Source organism: Oenanthe melanoleuca, chromosome 4A, assembly GCF_029582105.1.
Source record: "Oenanthe melanoleuca isolate GR-GAL-2019-014 chromosome 4A, OMel1.0, whole genome shotgun sequence".
NCBI lineage: Eukaryota > Metazoa > Chordata > Aves > Passeriformes > Muscicapidae > Oenanthe > Oenanthe melanoleuca.
Genome location: NC_079338.1, coordinates 7,244,528 through 7,267,290, shown reverse-complemented (window position 1 = coordinate 7,267,290; position 22,763 = coordinate 7,244,528). Strand labels below are relative to the sequence as shown.

The window sequence follows — 22,763 nt, the reverse complement described above, 5'->3', positions numbered from 1 at the left end:
CTGCTCTAAAGAAGTTGCTCTGTTTTGACAAACAAGGGAGAAAAATCTGATACATAACTCAAGCCTAGAATTTAGAATGTCAGCATGAAAGAAAAACTAATTAAGATGCTTCACAGGAGATCCCAGTGCTTCCCACAAACATCAGCAACATGATGTTTTAGACAGGCATTCTTTATATTTGTATATATACAGACACATCCAAATAGTCGAGGATTCACAAAATTAAAACTGACATCAATTAATGCTAGCAATGGAACTCAGACCAAGACTGGTAGCTAAGTTCAAGCCTAATGATACTGGATATTGCTGCAAGAACACATCAATAATCAATCTCTATTTATAGAAATAGAGTGCAGTGACTCAAGATAAAGATGTGAAGGAAGTGTTGTTAGCAGCAGCAGCTAATGAATAGAAAATTGACAAAAAAGTATAGATTCTCCAGAGTGCTCTGCTATAGTCAGTCAGTATTGTATACAAATATAACCCGAGAGACATCAGCAGAAATAAGCATAATTTTTTAAAAATGTATTTGACTTATTAGACATTTCAATTGAGTCTGAAGCAGACTGACAGAACAACTCTTTTCCTTTTTTTTGAAGCACCTAACCTAACTAAATTTACAGATGAAATGTGCAACCAGGGAAAACTTGTATGCACATTCCAATGATTCTGTTTAATGTTTAGTGCCGTTTCTGACTGTTGGGGGTTGGTTTTTTTTTTCTTTTTGCTCTGTGGAATTTTTCCCAATGACATGCTAAGAAGAACTGATTGCTAGGCTCTAGCACTGATGGCTAGTGACAGGGAAAGGGAGAGACTCCCTGTTTCTTTTACTACCTGTTTCTTTTTTTCGAATTTTCTCTCGAAAAGAGAGGGCAGGGGGCATGGGGGTACACCATGAGAGCAGAAGCAGGTAAAAGGAGGCTGGTAGGCAGTTGTTGGCACTGTGTCGTTGTTGGCTTTGGGAGGAGGAAGGCTGCTGGAAAACCTTGCCCCCACCATCCCAACGTCGGGAGCTGCCTCTTCTGTTGTTAGACCCCGCACTTGTTCTCTTCAAGAGTCCTCTTACAGCACCGGGACCAACGCTGTAAATGAAGTCTCTCCTCCATGCCTTTCCCTCCTGGGACACCTCCGCAGCACCCCCGGTGCCCTTGCAGCCGTGCGGGACCTGCCCCTGCCCAGCACTGGTGACTGCAGAACAGGGAAGGGTGACTGCGGCCGAGAAGGACTGCAACTGTTGGGTGTTAATTTCATAGTTGTTGTTTTTGCTTGTCTTGTTAGATGTTATAGATAATAAAGAGATTCAGCCGAATTAAATATAATCAAAATGAGCGATAATTTATTTTGCGACCGAAATACCGTCCTCGATAGCCACAATCGCAAAGGACAATGCCGAGCCCGGGATCGGTGTCAGGTGAACACGCTCTGATCCGATCTTTAGCGCATCGGATCCCCCAATGTTCACAAAGCTGCCTTGGTCAGTCCAGTTTTTATACAGTTTTTCCTAGCCTGGAGCAGAGGTCTCTCTTTCTTTTCGTTGTTTTGCATATTCATGTAGTTTTCTTTCTCTGCGTTGGGCTGGACAAAACCATGTCTGAGAAACGATGAATTTTGGTGAATGCAGATCTTGGCTTAAGGGAAGCAGGCATTGAGTTGTAGTTTTCCTGATGGCTCAGGTTATCTTAATCATCGATACTTGTCGGGCGTTCATCGCTTGGGTGTTTCCTGGACAGTTTTTGAATGGGCTATCTCCTTTGAGGCTACGTCTATTAATTTGCTAATCTGAGCTCTTCAGCTTTTGTTGGCAGTTACAGTGTTGCGATGAAGCAATCCCTGTTCCTGCCTCTGCAGCTTTTGGTTTTCAAGTTTCTTTATTATTTTATTCATACAAACATTATTTATTTCACACTAATTTACAAACTAACACAAATTACATCATAACATTTATTACATTAGATGTCCTAGTAAAGAACTGTTATTCCTATCCCCATATCTTTGCCTGAGAGCTCCTTAATTCCAAAATTATATAATTCAGAAGGAAGGATTTATTAGCTCCATTTCAGGAGAAAGCCCTGCTCTTCCCTAGCACACGCCTGTCTTTTCAAACCAGGACTGTGACACTTGAGTGTTAGAAGCATGAATAATGTAGAGCATTGAGGAGTATCACTGAAAATTCAGTCAAAGCATACTGGGAGGTTCTTCTCCAATCCTTTGAGAAGCCTTCAGCTCTTAGAGCAGGAAGGTGCCCAAAAAGATAGGAACCATTATTAGTCCTAGAGCAATATTCAAGTTTGAATTGTTTTTCCACTAGCCATAAATTGTTTAGATGACACTGATGCTTTTAAAACTGAGTGAAATGTGCACAGGACAGCTCAACACAGCAGAAACAGCAGAAACATTTTCAGTTGTGTGTATTCCCCTTTGTTCCCTCACCTGTTCTCAAAGCAGGAAAAGACGCTATTCCAAGCAAGGCTTCCCACAGCACAGGGAGGCAGAGCACAAGAGCTTCATTTCTCCAGTTTTGTACTTCTGGCATTACCTGACCTGGAAACAGAACCTGCCAGCATTAACCAAGTCATGAGTAAGGATGGACATAATAACTTTATTGAAATTCAGCAGCAAGACAACCACACTGAAGAATGGGAAAAGCTAGGTAAGATGAAGAACAGTGCAAAAACCCCTGAACACTGACATGCAGACAAGTTTCACTGGGAATTAGAAGAATCACTAGAACAGCCTTCTAGGAGCTGGAAAGGGTTAGAGTTGATATTGTTCTGCCTATGATAGTTTGTGTAACATAGCTGGATGCAGTTGTGAGTGGTGGGGACACAGACAGGACTCATGACCATGGTGACCTCTTGTACATTATTTTTGCCAACATCAACTGCTTGCTTGAAGTGTGCTTGAATTTGAACAAGAATATTGGCGAAATTATTGCCTTCGCCGAGGCGTGGCGACTTGGTTCAGGAATAGCACGGCAGCCGACCCCTGGCCGCTTGGGCCATAAGCTCACAGTCACCAATATGGTGGATGGCAAAATGGCATTTATTAATAAGTTGCATGGGGTTATATATAACTTGGGTTTACTGCATCACTTCCTTCTGCTTACATCATAAACTGTGTGTTGCTGGCTAACAAAGGGGGTTCAAGTAACTGTAACTGCTGAGGAGAGGGGTTCTGTCTGCCCGTACGACGCAATATCTTCCGATCACCTATCCCTAATCACCCACAGGAAACCTTGGTGGTAGGAAGGGGTGGGTTAACAGAGAGGAAAAGGGAGGAAAAAGCATGAATACTTTTAAGACAATACCAAAGTTTTGCAGGACAACAGCTATTTATTTGTTGTACAGGCAAGTTATGAGACTCTTAGGAATCAAGCTTTGTACTGAAGTAGCAATTGGCCTCTGATTAACAGCAGTGTGAACTCTGCTGCTCTAATAAACATCAAAATCAAAGCTGAGCCATGCCACAAAAGGAAGATTTCAAAAAGAGGATTTGTTTGGGGTTCTTTTTTGTTGTTGTTGTTTGTTGTTTTGTTTTTTGAATGGCAGTGACTTGATCATAATCAGATTAGCCAAAAAGCAGTTGGTGAGTTTTTTCCTTAATATAACAGGGAGAAGAGTGCAGACAAGACTCTAAAAAGGGAAAGATTTACAATAATAAAAATGCTGGAATGTTTCACTGGAAGAGACCAAGTGTTTTGGTTCATCTCCTTCTTGTGTCACAAGCTCTCCCCTCAATATGTCACTGTGGTAAGACCAAGGCTTGCCAGAGGGAAGACATGCTCATTGCATGGACAAAATACCAAAAAAAGTCCTGCAGTTGTAGAAGATGTTACTTCCCCCAAACAGGGCCCCTGGGACCTGATTCCTTAAACAAAGAAATTCTTTAAAGCATGCTCCCTTCTCCTTATCAAAACTTATGTTATCTCTTAGGATTTCTATTGGTTCTTAAAGTTATTAGGTGATTGGTCTTTTTCTTACTTAGAATTTTAAGGTAATTGGTTAGTTAGTAATTTTGTAGTTTTTATTCGTTAGGATTTCAATCCTCTAGAAAGTTATAAAAACCCTTTGTTATATCATGTAATGGGACTTTTGTTAGCAGAACCCTTCAAAGAAATAAAGACGTCTTCGGAATCTCTGCAGCATGGTCTCAAGCCTTTATTCTCCTCTAGTGTGTAGCTGTGGCTTTGCCATGAGAGTTCCCAAAGCTATTGGGAAAGAATCCAACCTCAAAACAGCTACATGCAGTGAAAGCTTTCTGACTGCCTCCAGAAACCTTGCCCCTGTAGAAATCACCAGGTTTTATTTCCCCTGGGTTTTCTGAAATGGTCTTTCCTTTCATCTAAACTTGTTTATGGTGTTCACCAAGGCTACTGTTTCAGGCTACTCCAGGTATTTAAATCTCTCCTCACAGAAGATACTCAAATTCAAGTTCAGGGTTATTAATTTAAACACAGGAGACCCAAGATGGGTCTGAACATCTTTTTACATGAGCAGAGCAACAAATTCCATCTCACTTTTCAGATGGGAACAAATGTGACAGCCTATGACTCTCTAAGGTTAGAGCCCAAAGATGAACAACAAGGCAAGTCGGAGTAAGACCGCTGGGCTCTGTGACCTGTACTTTAGTGAAGCATCTCTCTGGGCACCTACATAATTTGTAGCTGTGTGCACAAAATCCTCAAAACTGAGGTGCTGAGTTGACATCACCCAGGATGAGGCCTGCTCCAGCATCCCAACATGTTAACAGCAAAACTTCCCATTATCTCTCAAGAACTCTGTGTCCCATGCCATAGCCACAAGAGCAATCTGCACCAGGGTGAGGATCAAGCACAGCATGGCCCCATCATCTTGTTTTAAATCTCCAGCTGAGCAGAATAACTTCACATGAATTAAGTCCGTGCATCAATCTATTGGTCTGTTTCCAGAGTTAAAGTTTTTCCCTAAATGCAACATAAAATAAAGGATGCTTAAAAATCTCACCAGGCTCACATAAATGCCTCTTCTTAATCATGAAATATTAATGTTAATATAGGACATTAATAATTGAGCTTCTGATTTCTCTGAAAATCTAGCCTTACCAAATGTTACAAGACATCTAATTTATAGATAGAGTAGAGTAGGGTAGTAGAGGAAATAACAAATGCTTTCACCCTCTCATAGGCAGCCTCAATACACCAAAGTACACCGAAGTACAACAATTGCTATAATGGCAGTTTGCCCAAGTTAAGTCTTAATAATGTTATAATAAAAAGAGTCTTTTTGGCTCTTCTTTTTAGGATTGATTCACCTTAAAAAGTAATCAATAAACAAATTTTTTCATTTCATCACTGCTAATACCTGCTTGGTATTTTATAGCTTTTCCTGCACTCAGCTTTGCTGAGTCCTACAACAGTGGGCCACCTGGTCAGAGATGCTCTAGGCATCTCCTCAATCTGCAAGTGGCCTGGAACAGATGTAGAAACAAGGAAAGACAGGAGCAGTAATCCTGCTGTGTTTCAGTCTTTCTGTCAGACTCCTTAGCCCCCTTTCCTATTACTAGACTCCCAAGCACATTTTATTCCAACAAGAAAATAACCAAAAATAAACATCCGGAGAGAGCTGACCAGGGGTTGGCTGGCTGCCAAAGCCTCTTCCACAGACTTTCCCAAGCACTGCTGTGCAGTGCGAAGGACTCTGTGACAGAATTGCATCCCACTGGCACAAGTGACTGCAGAGCTCTGGTCTGACTGAGCACATAAATTTTGTGACCAGGGAGTCCTCAGAGTAATCACTGTGTAACATCCTTTTTGCAGACTTTACTGATGTTACCTTTCCCTTTTGACTCATACCTTCCACACTGTTAACAGAACAGGAGGCCTAAAATACAATACCTTCATTTCACCTGATTTAACCAGCTAATTAGAAATAAGTCAAATGAAGAAGTGATCGCATTTCCCTTTACAAAAATAAATACCACCACAGTAATTCTTTACTGACATAATAATATTCTGATATCTCACCTAGATAAAGGCACTGCACAAAGGCAGTGCAGTGGGAGCCAGGCAAGTGCTCAAAGATCCCCATGGCCAGATTAGTCCAGTGCTGAGGTGCTCTTAATTCAGGCTTATATTTTTCAGTATTCCTGCCTAACTCCATGTATAATTTTAGAGCTGTATTTGGGCACTGAAGTCACACGTGCCCCAGTGACAGGGCAGGAAATAGGTATTTAAGGCACTGGCAAAGGGTCAAGATATCACTGCACAAGCTGCTCACCTGAAGCTGGCCCAGGGATGAGCACTTAGGTGGAATTTCACACAGCCAACAACAGTCCTAAAATCAGTTAAATTATTTAGAAAAGGATGGTTATAAATGTTCTGGGTATCTTTTTGAATAATGAAACACAGCAGATAATATAATTGAATATCTAAATTCACATCAACTGTGAAATTGTCTGCAAAGCATTTACCCCTCACGCATCTCATCCCATCTACATAAAATCCAACCCAAGTGACTTAGAAGCAGTAGAAACTCAGTCTAACTGTCAAACCAAAGTAGTGGATGCAATTTTACAGCTAATTGTGACAAAATCTGTTTGGGCCAGTCCTGTTTATTACCTTTATCAATTATCTGGATGAGGGGATCAGGAGCACACTCAGCCAGTTTGCATATGACACCAAGCTGGCTGGGAGGGCTGAAAGGCTCTGCAGAGGCATCTGGACAGGCTGGATTAATGGGCCAAGGCCATCTCGTAAGGGAATTGTGACAAGGCAAAAGGTCAGATTCTACACACACAACAACCCCCTGCAGTGCTCCAGGGTCAGGGCAGAGGGGCTGGAAGGTGCCCAGAGGGAAAGGACCTGGGAGTGCTGGTAGAGAGCAGCTGAACAGGAGCCAGATGTGCACACGTGGCCAAGAAAGCCAATGGCACCTCACCTGTACCAGCAATTGTGTGGCAACAGGACCAGGGCTGTGACCATCCACCTGTGCTGGGCACCGGTAAGGCCACATCTTGAATCCTCTTTTCAGTTTTGAGCCCCTAATGACAAGAAGGGGCTGGAGCATTTCCGGTGAATGGAGATGGGGAAGAGGCTGGAGCACAAGTCTGATAGGAGAAGCTGAGGGTGTTTGGCCTGGAGAAGAAGAGGCTAAAGGGGGATCTTATCACTCTCTACAACTGCCTGAAAGGAGGTTGTAGCCAGATGGGTGTCAGTCTCTTTTCCCAGGTAACAAGCCACAAAAGAGGAAATGGCCTCAGGATACTCCAGGGAATGTTTAGATTGGGTATTAGGAGAAATTCCTTTACTGGAAGGGCTGTCAAGCACTGGAACAGGGAAGTGGTGGAGTCACCATCCCTCGAGGGATTTAAAGGACACACAGCTGTGGCACTTGGGGATTAGTGCTGGACTCAGGAGAGCTTGGTTGGACTTGGTGTTCTTAAAGGTCTTTTCCAAGCTAAATGGTTCTAACCTAAGTGATGAGATATTCTTGTTGAGAACGCAAGCTATTATGCCTCAGTTTTGACAGGCCTTCACTGTAGCTTAAAATATACATTTTCTACATGAATATATCTCTCACTAGTGCACACAGCCACTGCTATTTTTCCACAAATTGAGAGACTCTAGCAGTAACAATACTACCTGTGCTTGTTTATGTGTGTGTGTATGTGTATAAATGTAGTATCTCTGATTTCTCTCTCCAAATACAGTCTTCCATTACATTTAAAAATATTCAATACAGACACAATGTAGTTTTGTAGAGCACAGAAGTAATTTCTTAATACCAGACGGAATTGGTGTAGTGGGACATAGTGACCCCCCGTCTCACAGACTATAACTCCTACACTGCTTTTTAAAAGGGCTTTTGCCTGCCAACTCCACTAAATCCCAGTTGAACATGGTACATTTTGCCCCCTTGCAAAGATCATGGATATTGTTAATTTTGCATACCAATTTTGCCTGTTAATTTGCTGGAGCAATCTCCAATTTTTTAAAAATATCTATTAATACTTTTATCATTAAATCACTTCTCACTTTCATTTTTTATTGCCACTTTAACCTCCAACAGTCCTAATTTCTAACTGATAAATCCAAATCATTCTGTGTTAGGCCCAGTTCTCCTCCTACACTAATGTTACATGAGCATAACTACAGCTTTCAGTGAAATTAGTCTTGTTCACTCTGCTGGGAAACAAAGAAAAAGTCCTACTGTTTCCTTCCTAATACACTCACAGGAGGAGTTTATCCACAAATACATATGCATGACCCAACACCAGAGGGAGAATTACTCACTATGGCCAAAGAATATTGCAGCAAGTCTGATGTTTCATTGTCTCTCATTATTTTTACCAAGAAAACTGGTTCATTTCAGTTATCACAACACCTGCAGACACTAGAATTAGACAGTATGAACTCCAAATAAACCAAAATAAAATCAGTCCTACAACTGCATTGAAACAACTCCACAAATACCATGAGGGAAATTATAAATGAGCTTGGCTGGACTCTAATATGTTGCAGATAATTGCACATCTAAGCAAATCATAGCCTGCAGATCTGATCTTTCCTCCACTGTTTTCGACTGTTCTCACGATGGTTGTTCTGTTACAGAAAAATTAAAAAAAAAAAAAAAAAAAAAAAAAAAAAGAAAAAATAAATCAGGGGACTGCAGCAGTGTGACCACCTGTTACACAGAACCCAGGCCCTGGGTTTTGCCCCAGGCCAATATGAAACCATGGGCTTTACAAAGTCTTGTCAGCTGACTTACTCAGTCCTCTACACTACTAAAAACTTCGTTGATTTTTGCTTCAAAGGTCCTGCTTCAGCAGGCTTAAGGAGAAACAAAGAAATCACAAAGCAAATTAAGGCTTAATCATTGTGCAGTTCCCTTTGATAACTTAATCGTTTCATGGTCAGTGTTTTGCAATGTAATTAACTACATCTCAGAACCAAAGGTAAAACACACTTCAGTTCAAGGTTGCAAAACAAGCAGAAAGAAGCAAGAACAGATGCAAGACGTCCTGACTTGTCACCTCCACTCAGTCTCCTGCTTCAACCACTAGGCAGCATCCACTCTTCAAGCTGACACAAAACCCAGGAAACCAAAAGTCAATGCTATCTGCTAACTAAAAATATGAGAACAGAGGTTGGGAAAAGGAGCCTTTGCACACTGATCATATAAAGGAGCTGCAGCTTAAGTCAGTGTTTGATGTGCAGTATGTCTTACAAATAGCCTTGCATACAAAGTTATCTAGCTCTTCTTACACATCCTTGTAAAAACTTACAGCAACTATGGACTTAAAAGATCCAAGCACTTCTGAACTCAATTGTAATTTACTCTTCCTTGCTGAGCTCTTTATAATCCTAATGGCCCTGCCAAAACAAGAATAAATTCCACCAGACATATCATTAAAATATTTAGTAATCACTACAAGACAGTGACATAATTCACTAAACCAAAAAATCCCCAAAACACTAATTCTTTACAGTCCCTTTATAGTTACTGAAGTGCCTTGTTTTTCAAAAGTTCAGCATCAGAAAACAGAGCAAGGGAAAGCTCTGGCATCTGAAATGGCACATTCTGTCGGCCCAAGGACCCACAGTCTCTCTCCAGCCCTCAGGTGAGATCAGCAGGGGAGAAGCATCCCCACTTTTGAGCTATTAAAAGGCAGTGAGCAGCACCAGTTCCCACTGCAGAGCAGGACTCAAGCAGACCAGCCAGCAGGACTGGTCTGTGCTCATGCTGAGCACAGAAACCCTTCAGTGTCTGTATTACCAACCTCCTAATTATTTTTCTGCACAGTTCTAAGAACATGGCAAAAATAAACTGAGGCTTCCATTGCCTGTTGAAAAAGCAAAGGAAAATCTTGTGCATGGCAACTAAATCAAAGCTCATTTTACACTTTCCAGTCACTGATGCACAAGTGCAAACCCCTGCATTCCCGGATGGAAATAGGGAAAAAGGGTGTCCAGGGAGATCTTATAGCACTTTCCAGTACTTAAAGGAGCCGTAAGAGAGCTGAAGGGGGATTTTTAAAAGGGCATAGGATGATAGGACAAGGAATAATAGATTCAAACTGATAGAGGACAGGCTTAGATTAGATATAAGGAAGAAATTCTTCCCTTTGAGGGTGGCAAAACCCTGGCACAGATTATCCAGAGAGGTTGTGGTTGCCCCATCCCTGGAAGTATTCAAGGACAGGTTGGATGGGGCTTTGAGTAACCTGGTCCAGTGGAAGATGTCCCTGTCCATGGCAGGAGGGTTGGGATTAAATGAGCTTTATAGTTGCTTCCAACCCAAATAATTCCATGGCATTTCCTCAGTAAAAATAAAATAAAATAAAAAAAAAACTTCTTCCATGTGCACAAAAACCACATTTTTCTTTTTTCTTGTAGGTTATTGATTTCAATTGAAGTATATGTGAATCTGTAAGCCTTCAACTGTAGCCAACATGTGCTTTTGTGTTACAGAGAAGTTTCAGGCAGCTAAATGTCAAAATAAACAAGATAAACAGGTAACTGTGACAAGTTTTCCCAAGGGCAGAAAAATATTAGCAGCACCTGCTGTGTTTTCCGCCAGCTCTGAAGTACCCAGTAAGAAAAAAACACTAGAACATTTTTGTAGCAAATAATTTGAAATGTACAACTGGTCTTGATTTCTCTAGGAAAACCCAGGCTGTGTCAATAAATAAACAATCATACATACACATTTCTGTACAATTTGGAAAGCAGTATAACATCTACTCTAGAATCCGAAGGGCTTCAACTCAAAATGCAGCTCTTTTTCCTTCACCGGTCTATTCCTCTTTCAGTGGTGGCCTGCAAGGAAGGGATAAGCCTGGGAAGGAGGGAAATTTCTGGTGTAGGAGACATCAGGAAAGTCTCACGTGGAATCAATTTCCCTCAAGGTTTGCCTTTGATGCCCTGCTCAAGACAAAGACAAAGGCTCTTCTTCCACTTGCATGCATGGCTTGGTTATGGCTAACCTAAGCAGGGTTTAACCTGTGTCATTGCCTAAATACTTAACGTTTCTCACACACCCCTGTCACACTGCAGATAGTCTAAAAGCTGCAGTATGAAACTCAACCAGCCTATAAGCCAGGCAGGTCCCTGAGTGAGTGACAATAGGATGGATTTGAACAAACATAGAGAATCCCAGCTAATCTATTGAACCCTAAGTGCATTGGCCAAGGAAATTAGTGAATTGAGACCATGACCAATTACTTGTGTATACCCAGGAGATTCAAAATCCTCCATTTAAGGAGATTGCAGAACAACAAAGAAAGCTTTGGTCACCTGGATCACTGAGGGATCCGTCTGTTTGCCTCCAGCCACGTTCCCAGTCAGTTTTATACCCCTGAGGCTAGGTATACTAGGCCTTGGTGTCATCTGTTCAGTCAGGAGCACAGCAGCTCTGTTTCCCACAGGAGACATATGCTTTCTGGAATATCTTTTGACTTTCCCATAAAGAGCATTGTGCCAAGGAAGCAATCCTCCCTCCCTCAGCACCCCTGCTCCTGGGACAGAACTGCCCCCTCCTACCTCAATGAGGTGTGTCTCCTGGATTAGTCTCACCAGTCCCCACTGGAACTGGATGTGGTCTCAGTTTTGCACCACTCTGGGTGCTGGAGCCCTGCAGTGCCCCCATAGCTGGCACAGTAGCCACAGCATTAACAGCATTCTCCTCTTCCAGCCATAAACTTCTCGGAAAGCAGAGTCTCTCCCCAGGGGGATTTAAGCCCTTGAGGGTTCCCCTCTGCCCAAGGGCAGCTCATCAGCCCCATCCTATCCCTTCCTGGCCAAGCTGTGCCCAGATCGCCATTCCGACAGCTTGTCTAGTGCCAGACACAAACCAAAAATTGTCCTTTGGGAGCACTGGGCAGTAACCATTTTATTTACAACTAAATCAAAGTTAGGGAAGGAAAGAGACAAAAAACCAAAAAGCAAAATCTTACTAAACTACAAATACATGTGTTCATTCAATAGTTTCTGAAGTGTGCTCTTTTTTTCTGTGTTTCTTTAGTTTTCCTTACCGTGCTGCCTGTTTCTCTGCAGCCAGACACTCATTCTCTGCCACCTGCATGTCCCTGTGCCACAAAAACCTTTGGGCCATTTTTTATATTAAGGGGTTTCTTAACTTTATTGTCCTGATCAGGTCTCAGGTTAAGTGCAATTCCTTAAAATATTCCTTATTTCAACCAGAAGTGTCTATTACAATTACTTCCTGCAAATTGTTTTGGAGAGGTTTTTCCACTCTTTTTTTTTTTTTTAACTGCAAAACTGCTGTCACTTTTCACCCAGGAGATGGTTCTACTTTGATGCCACATTAAACTTCTATTCTACACATTTATCAAAACCAGTGGAAACCTACCTCAAGGCAAAGCAACCTGCTTACAGTTGAGAAAACAATTTTGCATCGTATTTCCAGGGAAATTCAGAAATTTTGCTTGCAGGAGAAGCACAGTGATGAAGGAAGGACATAAGAGTTTTTTAAATGTTCTATGTATAAAATATTCCACACACAAAATAAATTATGTGCTTCAACTGGACAGAGTTATAAAATGGTTTGATGGCTCAAGTCTATTTAAAAGCTAATCTAAGCAAGCTGTGACTGTACAGACATTGTGCCTAATCGAAAAGATATTAAAGTTTCTCTGATCTCTTAGAAGCAATCATTTGAGTTAAAAATCTTATCAGAGACCATGCTTGGAAGAAAACATAGAAACATATTTCAGTGAATGGTTCAGACCTACCTTGCTTGCTCTGGAAACCCACCCTGTACTGTAATTCTATCTCTGCTGTACAGTACTTACAGTCCATGAATATGGATATTATAAACAAGCACTAGGAAATGAAAATTCAGTTAACAATATTATGGAGCTTCTATTCACAAGTGTAGTTCATGAGTGATATGTATTTTATGGTTCTTATCACCAATGAAAAAAAATTTGCATATCCCATCACAGAGCTCTTTCAAGAACTTATTCTGCATTTCTTATATCAGGGTTTTTGTGGTAAGAAATAACACATTAGGTCCAGTGATTTACATTTTTTCAATAAAATTCTAAATGCAAATGCAGTAGCTCTTTACTGGCTGGTTTCATGTTACAAATTACAACCTTGGCGGTAAATACATTAGGACAAATATTGATTTCTAAGTAGTTACTATGAGTGAGATTTTATCCTGGTATTAAATTATCACACCTCTTGTGTTTTATATCTCTGTCTTATCTCTCAGTTACTATACTTTGTGACAAGTAAGTAAATAAATAACACTGTCTCACTTCAGACAGTTCAATTCATTCTGTTCCACGGGGTAGAAACAGCAGGTACAAGCCCATGAAAGGGTTTTCTGGCAGCTCTGCTCAGAAATATTTTGAGATTTGCCACGATCATAAACATTGCTTTCAGTGTGTCACATCACCAAGCATTGCAGGCTTCACTGTAGAAGCATCAGGTGAAGTCCAGCACCCTTGGAAAACATCAGGGAAAAAAAAGTGACAATACTGCTTGGGCATGTCATTGAATGAATAGTCCTTTTTCACTCAACATGTCTGCTCCATGGCTTTTCAGCAATTCTTTGGTTTAATGGATGTTCTTTGTTTTACTGGATAATCTCAGACTCTAGTACCTGAACACCATGGCTATCTGTGACACCTGGTTAGGAAACAGGAGCTCAAGTTGCAGTTACAATTGGACCCATCCATAATCCCATATTGCCTGCTTCACAACCAGCAGAGACACTCCCCCAGAACAGCTCGAGCCAAGTCAGCATGGGAATATAATCAGTGCAACCTGTGAATAGAACCTATTGGCTGAAGAACTGAATGAGTATAACAAAACCTACCCCAAAACAGAGGTGGGTAAAAGAACACAAATAGAACATCTTGTACACAGGATCCTCACAAAGCTCCTTGATGGAAACCAAGTGTGTGTCAGCCCTCACTGTGTCCTCAGCCTTCTCTGTCCCATACCTTCCCAATAACCCAACGCCACCTTGTGCCCTGACTTGCACCACCCTGGCTCCCTCACCCTTCCATTTACAGCTCAGCTGTGCTGTCCTTCCCAAGAAAGAGCAAGGAAATGGATATGACAAACTCTGCTTCCATAGCACTCCACGGGTAGACATATGGATAGGTGTGGATAGGGACAAGAAAGACAAAGGGCCTTGAAGGTGTACACAGTCAGAAGACCAGTGGCTGTATGGAGAAAGTTTCTTCCGTGATGAAGAAGGCCAGAGTGCATCGGGCAGCTGGCTCACAGGCAAGTGGAAGAAAACATGTGGATCCAAGGAGATGTCTCAGATGCCATGGGTCATTTACCTCCAGGTCCAATCTGGGCTGCTGAGATATGTGTGAACTCAAGTATGTTTGTCAATTCAATTTGCTTTCTGGGAGTCAATGAAACTCAAGCTGATGTTCCAAATATTTATTAAAAAGTAACTGATAGTGGAGAAAAAAAAATCAGTAACTAGTTCAATGGCCGATTTATTGCATTTTTAACAGGTAAAAGGAATTATTCTATTTTATAAACAAAAATGGCAATAGGAAAGTATACTGAAGGATTCTCAATTAAACATTAAAATAGAAACAGCATATGCAGTACACATTTATATATAAATATACTGGTTACATTTTTCTTAAATTTATGACACAACATTCGTTAGCAACATCCAAAAATATTTCTTTGTGGCAAGAGCTTAATTTTCCTTCACAGCAATATTGACTCTCCATAAGTTTCCACGACAACAATTTTAGAGCTTGGGACTAGAATAGGTGTTTGACACACCATATCAAACCCAGAGAAAGTGATTTGAAACTAGTTTATATGCGATCTCAATGAGGCTTAAGGCCAGATATGAAAGAGGTGGAATTGGCAGAATGTGATTTAAACTGTGGGATCTCACTGAAATCTCAAACTTGGATTAAAGCTAGATTGCCATAGGGAAACTGTGACACTACTCAGAATTCTTAGCTAAAACACACTTCCCTTTTTCTGTAAACAAATGTTAACAAAAAAATAAACTCTCTGTACCCTGTTAATAATCCCCTAACATAAAAATAAGGAGTTGCTTGGGTAGTTTTGAAATGAGTCAATATAAAACTCCATTCTATCCTAAGCACTGCCTCTCTCAAAGTGCTAACAAATGGCACAGTGTTTCCGGTTTGAGGCCACATTCCCTGCTTTCCATGGTTCATATTGCAAACCTCAGGTCCAGGAGGACTGAGCACAAGCCTCCAGTCATGGTGGCTGAATCAGCCCAGCCCTGGGACAATCAGAACCCTTCTGAACAGGTCATGCCAGGGCTGTGCTCTATCTCCTGCTGGAGCCACCCCATGCCCACCGCAGAGCCATCCCCAGCCTGCAGGGTGTGCACTGCAGGGATCTGCTCAGACCCACTCCAGCACAGCAGGCACCTTGCCTATCTCCTGCAGAGATCTGGGCAGGAGCTGGGCTCAAGACCCTGTGGCAGAAGATGAGCACATTGTTTTGCATAGTTTGGTTAAGCGGTGACCCTGTGAATCCTGGGAAGATGTCCTACCGTGCTCCTGCTGCTCCTATTCCTGCCAGGTGTTGAAGGGACTCTCACAGCTTTCCTGTTCAGGACCTCTTTGGACTTGGTTTGGCTCAAATACTTTGAAGCCTGAATAAGAAATAATGCAAATACAAGCTTAAAGAATAAAATAAAAAACCATACCACATTACCTTCACTAAACATTCAGTTAAAAAGAAAAGAATCTGTAAGATGAAACCCCAGTTTTGAGGTATTTGAGATAATTGGCAAACTTCTCTCAAGATTCTTCACAATTGTCTTAAAGCAGTATATTTCACTTGGCACTAGATGCTTCAAATTATTTGCTGATGTGATTCTAACTAACTGTTGACTTTGAAGACTAGTCATGGAACACGAGACATCTCCCTGTGTGATGGGACAAACACTTCCTGCAGTTATGTGTCCTCAGTGCTTTTCTTATTTAAGTTTAACTCAAAATGATTCTGCTTGCATGGAATGGTGTGAATTCATCCAGAGTGGTTTTTCTGGAAGGCGAACAGACAACAGTTATTTCTGAGGGTCAAATACCTTTATTTGGCCATGCTGAGGCAGAATAAGAGGCCAAAACAGAACTCAGTTTGATTCCTATTATGGGAGGTTGGCTTGCAGTACATTTTAAAACAACATTCATCTGAAGTGGCTGAGATGTTCAAGTTTGAAACTTCCTAAGTGCCAGGGCACCCTATAAATGCAGGCCCCGCCCGGTACTGCAGTGACCTTCACCACATGGCAGCACCAGTAGCAGAGACACTCAATCCACATGGAGGCAATGCAGCATGCAAAGTTCCTTGGCCCACTTCAGAAAAGGGCTTTATTTCTCTCAATTCCTCTTCCCCGAAAAAATCAGCAGAAAGGACATTCAGCAGCAAGTTGGTTTCAGAAAGCAGTGCACAAATGGCTTACTCTCTTCACTAAGGATTAGGCACACAGCCTGCTCAGGCTTTGGGGAATTCCTACATAATTCCATCTGCAGGCACGAAGTCTGGTCTCGGTCTTTCAGGGCTCAGTGCTGGGAGCTAGTCCTGCTTTGACTAGAACCAAAGAGAGAAGACTACAGTCCTTGACCAGGGGCAGGGCTGCCTGCTGTCCTTGTTAGACCCCCAGGGCTCAGACCTGCCCCTCTCCCTCTGTGCCACTCAGCACACCGGCATCAAGGCATGTGTGCTAATCTGAGGGTAGGCATGTGTGCTAATCTGTGCACTAGGAGAGTCTTATCTGTTGATTTTATGGGGTTGTTTCAAAGCAGGATCCACTTATTTAAAGCCATAAAGAGATGAATTCACAATGAAGCTAAAGAAACAAAGAAGTCATATCTACAGAGAGCTGCCCTCACGCTCACAAACCCCTTTCATACTCCATTAAAGAAACAGCCTTATCTTTGCCCATGTGCTTATGTCTAATGTGATACTGGCCTCTTCAGCACTTCATGACATTGTTTCCAATGATACAGATAGCACAGTCCAGGTTTTAACAGAACTGATACATAATTATGCTTAAGTAGCTTTCGTTTCCCTACTCCATGAGTTAATTACAGTTCTCTACATGAATAAAATGGGAAAAAAACATCTCCACTTTTTTCTTCTATAAGCAAATTCATGTTCTGTGATGGGAAAAACAGAGGGATTTTTGGAACAAACACTGCCTTCCCCTTCTGCCTTTGTCTGCAAGTGTAAATGTTACTGGAACTTAAAAGTTGCAATCTGCATTACACAGATGGGACTCTGCTATGAACATCTTTTTATTGTGATGTTCATGTAGCAGTGACTTTTGAAAGATGTTTGGAATGACTGCTGACCATGACAGGATACTACCTAAATTAGAATCAGGCTCCAAGTATCTTACTGCAATTAGATTATGTCATATATCATATACTTACTCATGGCCTGGGAAGGAGAGTGCAATGGTACTTAATGTCTGTAGAAACTCAATTAAAATGAGTGCATCAGGCACACTGGTCTGGCTTCTGCCTGTCTCACATCTAGCCCAGGCTAGTTCCTAAACCTTAAGAGGAAACAAAAACGAAAACACACACCATGCCCATACATACACCTGCTGGCTAATACAGTTACCTATCTAAAATGTAAAAAGCCATGCAGTTTACACTTCGTTTGATACAGTTCCAGCTAAGTTAATGCTAGAAAAATAGAATTCAGAGGTAGGGGAGAAAGGTGGTGCATAATAAATGGAAATTTTGCTGTCTCTTGAAAGTTGCATTTCAAGCATTTCTACATGCACTCTGAATGCTTCCCTTTTTGGGTATTGGCATGCTTGTAACAAAAGCAACCAAACCGATTAATTAGGCACACAGTGAAAGATGACATATTAAAAATAAAAAAAAAAATCAGTTATTTCCATTCTGAAAATCCTTACTCAAAGCCTTGATGTCACAGCGATGGTAAGCATGAAAGGTTGCAGACTCCTTCCTTGCATGATGACAACACCAGCTGTGCAATGCACACAGCTAGAAAGGCTCTTATATATTACATATACAACTTAATCCAAAATAAATAGTACTGTCCTGACTCATAGGTGTATTTCAGCATGGTTGTTGTTGGTTGTTATGGCTGGAGAATGCTTGCTTTTTATCCCTTCTGTCCCACCCTTGGACACATCAATGAACAGCAGTCTCGGAGACCACAGTGTCAGCAATATCCTTTTGTACTCCTTCCGAAAATTCTGGTTAAGAAGCCCATAGATCACAGCATTGAGGCAGCTGTTAAAATAGGCCATAAAATAGCTCAGGACAAAAAGCCATTCTGGAATGTGTGGCTGCACTTTTGAAGGATTAATTGAAACAGCAAGGCCAATAAAGTTTAATGGTCCCCAGCACACAGCAAAAAGGACAAAAACCACAAACATAGTCAAGAAGTTTCGGATGTCAGTTGCCCTGAGTTTCTGCTTGCAGTCTTGTCTCACCCGATGCTTGACTTTAATCACCAAAATCCAGATCCGTAGGTAGCAAAATGTCACGACAGAGAGTGGGACGATGAAGTGAACCACCACCACTGTGATGGTGTATGATGTGCTCACTGTCTGGGCAAAGGTGCAGGAGTAAATCCGGGGATCATACTGCAAGGAGCCAACAAAGAAGTTTGGCACAATGGCCACCACCGTGAGTATCCAGGTCAGGCAGAGATAGCAGCAGGTGTTCTTCAGGTTGAAGAGCTTATCGTATCGAAGGCTGTGGCAGATATAGCAGTAGCGGTTGATTGCGATCGCTGTGATGTTGAAAATGGACCCAATGACACTTAAGCCCATCAGGAATCCACTTATCTGGCAGTGGACATTTCCCATGGTCCATCCATTGTGGAAGATGGCACTTAAGATCAGAGGGTATGGATAAACTGCAACCACAAGGTCTGCAATGGACAAGCTGACAACAAAGATGTTACCTACAAACAAGAAGAGATCATGAGAGGTTAGCGTAGGTCCAGATGGACAACTTGCAACTTAAAACTCCTCTTTAGGCCAAAGTCTTATGTGCTTCACTCTACTCTCCACTTGGAATTTGAAACCCTAGAAAATAAGACTTTGCTCTACTAGTGACAGCAATGGAAAGTAACTACCTATGGCTGACCTGCATCTTCCTTCATAGGAACAGTCTACACTACAAGTGTTACTCTTTGGAAGTCAGGAACCTGTGGTCCTTTAAGCTGTAGGACAGAAGGATTTTGTTCTCCTTGTTGATCATCTCTCTGACCATCATTGGCCAAAGGAGTATGGCAGGCAGGTTGTGGTTTATTCATTTCACTGAGAGCAGTTGCACAGGAAAGGTCTCTTTTGTTCTTTTGCATAAAAGCATGAAAGCATGAAAGCAGAAAGCAGTTCTCTGCATGAAAGCAGTTCTTTTGCATGAAAGCAGAAATTCACCAGAATTTCTGGTGAATGCAGGTATGCATTCACCAGAATTTCCTTAGCATTACTGCTCATGCTAAGGATTGTGTGTTCTTCAAGGAACAATGGTGCAGCCAGCCTTGACATGCTTATCTTATTTGGTGTATTTTCCTGTTCTTTTAATGTTAAAGTTGTCCAGTTCAATATGGAAGGTCAGTCACTTCTTCACTGTCTGATCCTAGGCAGAGAAGGTGATTAATAAGCTGCAGTCAGCCATCTCAGCAGAGTATGTGCTGCAGGTTGTTCATTTAGGCTCTACAACAGAGACTTGAGAGTCTCTGCAAGTATAAAATAATTTAAGCCTTACTGGATTGAAAATGCTGCATTGTGTGGGACAACACCTGCCAGCTCCACTGTGTGGAGCAGCCTCCAATGACCCGGGTGACCAGTGACCTTCTAAAAGTACTTGCTGCTCATTTAATGAATCTGGTGTATTTTCAGGGAGGCAAAAAGCCTTTCTGTTCAGTTTGCCAGTCAGCATAGAGGAGTGCATTAAGGAAATGACCCTGAGGTCTTGTGGGACCTGGTGTAACTACAGGACTAGCTATAATGTTGAAGAGGACATCTGTCAATACTCAGCATTTTGACGAGTATCATTTCAGCAGAGGCTCAACACTTCAGTTAGAGGACAGCACACTAGAAAAAAGTAGTTGGTTTTCCTAACTGTTCAACTTTTAGGTGTATCTGCAGCTGTGCAAAGGAAAATATTACTAGGTAGCAGATATATATACACATAGAGAGAGTATATATAGAGAATAGAGTTGTATGTAACACATTTAAGGAGTGAACACCTGTGCCCCTATATGATACAGGTAACATTCCACCCAACTGATCAGACCTGTGCCTTCTCTTCAAACCCTCACATCCTGCTGTCTAGTGGAGCAGATATATATTTTTCAAATTACTAAAAAGAGGTATTTTTATGTAGTATCCCTGAGAGGACTCTCTTGCATCTTGATTCAACCAGGTCACAGGCTTTAGCACTTAGAAAAGACATCCAAGGGCTGTTGGAAAACATGGCTGCATTGCCATTGCAGTTGGGTCACGGCTATGTTTGTGCCAAAAAAAACTATCAAGACAAGTCAACAGCTCATATCCAGCCACTTCATGCTGACCAGAAAGCAGTCCAGACTGGAGAGTTGCCCCTGGCAGTGTGGAGCTGAGGCAGTTGACACAGACTGTCATTTAAAAAATTAGCAGAGGTCATGTGAAGTGCTAAAATTTTTTTAGACAGAAATTTTACATACACAAGTTTACCACAGCACACAGCTTCTGTGTCTGCAGGGCCTCAATGCTTCTTTCTCGCTGATTTAATAACTTACTGAGAGCCTTTTAAAATGCAGTTACTGAACCTGGTCTCCCATATAATTAATTCCATTTATGCCCATTGTCGAGGGCAGAACCAACTATGGCCAGGCTTAGTGATGCTGCAGGCACTCCAGAGAGGGAATGCTCTTCTGTAGAAAAACTTTTATTCACTTGAACAAAATATGCACTTCAACAAAAAAAAAAAGTGCCCCCAGCGCCAGAATTTCCTATTGGAAACCTTTTCTAAAACAATTTTCAACAGAGAGAAACAGAGACAGAGAGATATCAGCAATCCAATTAGGAGACAGACTCCACTAACTGAACCACAACTCTCCCTCTTCACCAGACCTGTCCTACTTAGATACACATTTATACACAGGCAGCCAGAAAGCAAGTCTCTGCCTTTTCTGGGCATGATAGAGACACATTCAACATCCAGTTCTGAACCAGGCAGATCAGAACAAAGCTGAATATTCCCTACTTAAAACACCACATCTGTGGATTTAATCCAAAGCTTAGAAAAATCATAGGGAAAATTACTAGTCTCACTTCACTGCCAGCTACTGGAAAAAATAAGCCATTTCTGCTGGTCTTTCTTAAGCAACTTGAATATTTGAAAGGAAGAAAAATATAAGGAAAAAGGTCTATAGAAACAATATCCACAGGATGAACTTCTCAGTTTGAATTCAATCCAAGAGCACAGTATTGTGTGTGTTATTTTGATACAACTTCATTGCAGGGAGAAAATGAGATGGTTTTATGAAGAAAAGAATAATATCCTCCACTCAGGGAGCACACTTGGCCTCCCCTCCTCTATATCTTCAATGGTGCAGTCCCACCTCTCCTACCCACCAGCAGACCTATGCCTGTGCAGGGTGCTAGGTGCCTGGAAATACAGCCAGAAAGGTTCACTCAGTACTATTTCACAAAAACCAACTCATCTCCCAGTTTATGTGAGGATGCACTCAACTTCATCCTTTTCTTCTGGTGAGATGGGTGGGCAAGTCAGACTCATAAAACAGCCACTTGCAGGTCAGTCCTGGAAATCAGTACCTGAGTACTGAAAACAGGGGGCACATTGCATGCCACCAAAGCAGAACATGCCCTTTGAAGTGTGGGAACTGGCTATTGGCTAATAATTAAAATAGGAGTAATTTGAGTTAAACATTGCTTTAGCCTTGCAGTCCCTGGTTTGCTATGAGACTACCATGTGCTGAGCCCTGCACCAACAGCTTGTGTCCTTCCCTCTGTAGGATGAGGTCGAACCCTCCTTCCCAAAGACACTGCAGAATGGGAAGCCATCTAATATGAGGCTTTTAGCAAAGGTAAAGAGCAGTTTCCTGCCAATGGTCTTCATTACTGGTTTGTTTTTTTTTTAAACATTTTCCCACTATAAAACAAAGGAGTCTGGCCCATAAATAATACCAGCAGGGCTCTATCTGCAATTTGAATTTATCTTCTCATGCAACACTATTTTCAGATGTATCTTTCTCTTTGTTGGCATATGAATATATTTCCTTATTAGCTTTCATATTTTCCATCCCTTTTTAAATTTCTTAGTCACTGTGTCACTGTGCTCCATGCACCAGTTACAGAGTCATACGTGAAGAAGAAGGAATGGTGGAGAAAGGGAAGTGTAACACTGGTAATAAAGACTTGTCCACATTTTCAGAGAAATTATAAATTCTTTTACATTACAGAAGTCCAACACAAAGCTACAGATTATAGAGGTACAATACACTGTTCACAGTGTAATACACAATTGTTTAGCAAAAAAGAAAACAACTCCAAACAACCTGAAGCTCAGCTGCAGAGCTGATTATAGGCATGTGCAAGTGATGCAAAAAGGAACTTATCCCAGAACATCTTGTGCCCTAGTACTTCTTTGAGGTCCCCCTCTGCTCCAATACATGTATTTCTGTGCACTCCAGCAGTCTGCTCCTGTACTCCAGCAGCTCCCTGGCCCTATCTCTCATCCTGTCTGGATTATCCAACAACACAGGTTATCTGAGGACTTATTGTCAAGCCCTG

General features: G+C 41.7%; 1 protein-coding gene across 3 annotated transcripts in view; it reads right to left on the bottom strand.

Moving 5' to 3' along the window:
- Positions 1-14,397: 14,397 nt before the first annotated feature.
- GPR50 (G protein-coupled receptor 50) overlaps positions 14,398-22,763 on the bottom strand; it is a 55,818-nt gene continuing 47,452 nt past the window's right edge. Inside the window, exons 2-3 of one of the 3 annotated variants that reach the window (XR_008840527.1) lie at positions 17,901-18,922; positions 14,404-15,620 (exon numbers count right to left, since the gene is read on the bottom strand). Coding sequence is in view for 2 of the 3 variants with exons in the window: in XM_056491535.1 (XP_056347510.1) it covers positions 18,054-18,922 (869 nt within the window). In the remaining variant the exon portion in view is untranslated. Of the gene's footprint in view, positions 18,923-22,763 lie in introns of all 3 variants that reach the window. The other 2 variants (XM_056491535.1, XM_056491536.1) reach the window with 2 other exon arrangements.